Source organism: Acyrthosiphon pisum, chromosome A2, assembly GCF_005508785.2.
Source record: "Acyrthosiphon pisum isolate AL4f chromosome A2, pea_aphid_22Mar2018_4r6ur, whole genome shotgun sequence".
In the NCBI taxonomy this organism is placed as follows: domain Eukaryota; kingdom Metazoa; phylum Arthropoda; class Insecta; order Hemiptera; family Aphididae; genus Acyrthosiphon; species Acyrthosiphon pisum.
Genome location: NC_042495.1, coordinates 107523291 through 107528836, shown reverse-complemented (window position 1 = coordinate 107528836; position 5546 = coordinate 107523291). Strand labels below are relative to the sequence as shown.

Here is a 5546-nt window from a genome sequence, read left to right as displayed (position 1 = left end):
CCCCCCCCCAAGTTTCACTTATGCTATCCTATATTAACTATACAAATGTATGTAGTACTGATTATGTTGTGTTAAACTGTATTATTATAATACCTATGTATCTTATTATGTAGGTATCTAGTATGGATAGGTACTATAATGTATTTATTTATAGATTTGTTGATAGATACCATAAACATATAATTTTAATAATCCTTTATCCATTATTACTATATAGAATTTATCTTAATATGCGTGCAGGTATCTATAGGTATTTAACTAAAACAAATACATGTATACAAATAATATTAAAATTTAATACATATACCTAGTACTAACGTTAGGTTTAATTTCAAATCGACTTAAGTCCAGTGTTGAGTAAATTACTTTTAAAAAGTAATGGAATTACGTTACTCGTTACTTCACATATTTTTATTTAAATTACATTAAAATTAATTATTATCACGTTACGTTACTTTTTTATAAATAAAGTAGTGCATGGTAGTGCGTTACAAATAACGTTACTTTTTTTTTTAATCTCTGATAACAGTTATCATTTTTTTTTAACCATATTCAATTCATAATATGATATATTTCACAATATATTTTAGACCTACTACCTAGTGATACCCAGTGTACAACATTTAAAATAATATTTAAATATCATTCATCTCACCTATTAATTATTATTTATTATATGGCTATAGTAAAGTAGGTACCTATATCGTTAAATTTAATTTTATACATTTAAACTCAAACTACACATGTCTCTAATACTAAATACAACAATAATGAATAAGGCAAGTTATTTTCTAATAAACAAGTGAAACTAAATGATACAGTGTAATTGGTAATCGTATGGTATTCCTATGGTATTCGTAAATCGTATTAATATAATATGTATAATATTTATACTATATGACGTCTATATAGCATATAGTATTAATTGGAAATGGTGACTGCAGTCTGGTAAGGTATTAACATCGAGGTAGCCGGTAGGCAGTTTTAAATTCGTACCTATAGCCATATAGCCATATAGGTTGATACTTGATAGCCGATAGGTGGCTTACTCATAAGTCGTAAATCATAATTCGTTTTAATTAAATTTTATTTTTAAGCCAAACTCTTTTCTTTCTGATAATGAAAGTAATTACATTAATTCCTGGAATGTTTAATAATATTGTTAACTATTATCGGAATCAAAAGTAAATAAAATTGATTTTTAATTTTTCTGGGATATCTTATTAGCTTATTTTTGTACTACATTCAAAACTATAATTTTAATAAGTAACGTGGAAAATAACGCATTAGTGCGTTACTTCATAGAAATTACTTTTAAAAAGTAATTGCGTTACAGTCATTTGTAATTTGCGTTACGTTACTACCCAACACTGCTTAAGTCATAATAATATTATGATTAAAGTCGATATATTAGTACCTAATAACTAATAAGTAATTACCTTATTTTAGTCTGGCAAAATCATATTAGATAGTAGATTTGGCTGAATTTGAATAGCATTTTAAAATACATCCATTACTTTGGGTAGGTACCTACCAGTAATAACAAACACAAAACTAGTTCATTCACACTTTTATTCGATTTTGTTGAATATAATAAATCGAGGATATTTTTAAGTACTTAATTGAGCATTTCAGCATAATTTATGACTACCTACTGTGTTTATAATAATAATAATAATAATTCATAATTCTTTATTAATGGAATAAATACCAATTACAAAAATATATATTCTATGAAATGAATTAGTGATGATAAAAAACTATTTATTTATCAACAGCTTTTGCTATTGCTATTGCTACATAATGTAAAATAGCAGTGATAAATAGCAGCTATTGCTTTTTTCTTCGATATCACATAAATGTTTTTATTTTAACGTGGGTTGCTAATAGCAGGTATTATACTATTATTAGCAGTTAAGGTGGCTATATATTCAGTTGTTAGCCGTTTAGTAGCGGCGATATCATCAATATCTCATAGGTAGTAGGCCATATAGTTATTACTTATTAGTTATTAGTTACTGTATGGGGTAGGCTGCAATACTGCAATATGGAGAAATATCAACAATTACCATCACTAATAAATTATAGTAATTGTAAAGTATATGTTATACGCATCACGTTGACATATATTTTTACGTTCATAATAAATATAAATTATAATAATACCTATATTACACCTATACCTACATAAATGTTATAACTCGTAACTTATAAATGTATAAGCAGTAAGTATAACTTATAGCTAGTCAGTAGGTAGGTTATTAATAAATATAATTTCCCATACATCAAACAACTATTTTTTGAAAATAAGTCAAATTCCTAAAAAAAATAATAAATATAAGTTTGGATTATAATATAATCATTATAGTTAATCAACATATTATTACGATTATAATAAAACATTATAATAATGTTTATGATAATTTATTTATTTTTATTTTAGTATGTGTAGTAGCTCAAGAATGGTTAAACGTAACATCTAACTATACAGCGTTAATGAGTGACCTCAATATAGACTTATTGGAGCCAGGTATTGCTGTGCAGCTGTATGAAGCTAAAAATGACAATTTCACTTTAATGGGTACAATACCTGTCGATGGAAATTGGCAAAATATTACCATACATTGTGGCGTTATCACCAAAGGGGGACACTATCTAATTCAATTAATTTCTAATGACACAACCGAGGATGATGACATAATTCAAGTAGGTGGACTATATTTTATGATGATAATTAAAATACCTATATATTTTAACATTTGCCTAACCTAACATTAATATATAGTGGTGAAACTTCAAAACTACTGTGATTTGAAAACATTCCTGTCACAATCGTAGCATTAGGTAGTATAATAAATAATGTGTTTTAAAAAAAATATATTTTACTTCGGATTGGGTTTTATATTTAGATCACTTTGCCCCTCTCTCCTTGCCCGAATGTTGGACTTGTACAAGCGAATAAAGTTCAATATTATTGTATAATAAAACAAATTGTGCGTAATTTAAATATGAATAAATAATTATAGGACGGGCAAACGGTCGAACTCGACGTCCGATGGCCCGAGGCTAGTTTATCGTTCGAACCGAAACGGATTACTACGTACCCAGATCCATGGCAACAAGTCGTAATCGTAATGAAATTCGAAGGGCATCAATGCGAACCTGCCGCCGGGTCTGCTGTTCCCATGCTGTGGCTCGACTTGATGTACTGTGGTCTATCTGCCAATGCGTGCAAGAACGTCTCCAGAGAGTTGTCCCGCGGTTCTATGGAACATTTGGTATGCATTCATATATTATGTGATACGTATTGATCGACTTAAATAATTTGGCCACGCACACATACATAAAACAGATGTATAGCGGTATACGAGCATTTTGTTTTTCTGTTACAGATCGTTCATTCCGAACAAATCCGCGGTTACCCGAGATTCAGGAAAATATTTTTAAAATGCGATGTCTTCGGTATCGCCGGGTTTTACACGGCGGTATTGAGGCCGCCCGAACGCCAAGCGGCCTTCACTCACGTCATGGACGGGCAGTTAGAGGTGGGCAATTTGAGTAAAATAATATCCTGAGTCTCGACTACAACAATATTATGTGTTTAATTAATTCTGTTTTGCTTTAAAATTAGGTTGTCCCAAGCAATAAATTTACTTTGAACGTACACGGCAAATCGATATTCCCTTGTGATAACTACGGTGGTGGCGTTCCCGTGATGTTTCAGTACCCGTCGTGTATCTTGCCAACTTCAGACAAAGTAATAAATTTAATCAGTTCTCTAGTGTACGCAATTAAACAAGTCGTGTATTTATTTTTAGCATATACCCTGCCTATAACTAAAAGTTTTTTCCCCATACGATAAAACTAAATAAATTGTACAAACGTGTAAGTTGTAAATATACTCTGTTAAAATCTTTTGAAAATCTTCCAAGTTTGTGTAATTTTTTTATCTGGCATTGTGAATTTATTTTAACTTCCAGATAAACGTTACCTATTCAAAATCAATTAAAGTTAAAAATTGTATTTAAAACTTGTTCGTAATATAGTTGTTATGTTTTATTTGTATTGCCTACCTACATTTTCTATAGGTTCTAAAAATATTGTATATATAGTCATATAGGTGTAACTTTAAAACACTCTATTATCTAATAATCCGATAATCGACTGTTATTAATGCTACAAATATCTTCAACTTTTAAAATATTAAAATGTATTCGAATTTCTACAGATCAGACTGTTTGGTCGACAACGGGAAGATGTGTCTACACTGTTACCGCCCACAAAATTGCATTACATATCCGAGCATCGAATAGTTAAAGGACGTCATAATGTGTACTTTGATTGCGATTTGTTCTCGGAAAAATATATTGAATATTGTTTCGTCTATGTCAATCAAGCTATAAACAGAGCATATACAAACATAAAAACCAACTGTGTGCCGACATTACCAATTACTGGTACGCAGAAATAATGATTACCTACTAATAATTGCAAAATGCACATATTATAATAAATTAGTAATACAATTTTAAAAAATCGAATAAAATATTTAAATATGTGATTGACTTGCGTAGAAGACGATTCGGGACAATGGAGTAAATGGAGCGAATGGTCGCCGTGTTCAACTACGTGTTACGGAGGAACTAGAAATAGATACAGGACTTGTGACTCTCCTCCACCGAAATATGGAGCCAAATTTTGTCAGGTAGGCAATACCTTTGTTAGGTAGTTAATAGTACGACACAAGTTTTATAAATTATAATAAACCAATATAATCAATTATGAAATTTTTTTAAAATTCATATAGTCATTATAGTCAATAATACGGATTTTTTAAGAATAATTATCAAAAATACACATTTTTTTCAGTATATCTACGCAATAATATACAAAACATTGAAATCCATAGACTCATAAAAATAACTTTATTACAAGTTATAATAATTTATTACACAAAGTTGTTATTGTAAAATGTTTACGCAAGTAAATTTGGCGCAAATGGGCTGTCGGAAAAAACATACCTTTTTTATTTTGGCACAAATAGAGTGTAGGTACCTAAAACAAATTAATATTTTTTGGCGCAAATGGGTAATTCCCGTTATGGGTATATAGGTAATACTGTAATAGGTAGTCTGCAGAACTGCAAGAGCACTTAGGTTTAACTGATAAATGACACATTTAAGTTTAATTTTCTATGAAAATGTATATAGAATATTGAATACTACGTGTATGTATGGCTATAAATATACGACTATTATACCAATAATTTATGAAATAATCATTTCGTACAAATGGATTCGTACAAGAATATAAATGTCCTAGGTACATCTTCGCAGATAATATGTAGCTTATTTAGTATTCCATATATTATACAGTGTGTTCACGCTAAGAGGTACCACTAAATATTTCGGTTCTATGACCTTGTATTGAAATGGGGTTTTCACTGAATGACAAATAATACTTAAATACACATTTTTAGATAAATTTCGGATTTTTAACACTTTCGATACGCGCATGCGCGATACAACTTACTTTTTTTTTAATGG

General features: G+C 29.6%; 1 protein-coding gene across 1 annotated transcript in view; it reads left to right on the top strand.

The window, feature by feature from the left end:
- The window catches only part of LOC100574493, a 13680-nt gene that overhangs the window by 5094 nt on the left and 3040 nt on the right, over window positions 1-5546 (top strand). The window contains exons 3-8 of the mRNA XM_003246342.4: window positions 2444-2706; window positions 3027-3278; window positions 3393-3545; window positions 3632-3757; window positions 4229-4457; window positions 4575-4705. Coding sequence (XP_003246390.1) covers window positions 2444-2706; window positions 3027-3278; window positions 3393-3545; window positions 3632-3757; window positions 4229-4457; window positions 4575-4705 — 1154 coding nt within the window. The remainder of the gene's footprint in view (window positions 1-2443; window positions 2707-3026; window positions 3279-3392; window positions 3546-3631; window positions 3758-4228; window positions 4458-4574; window positions 4706-5546) is intronic.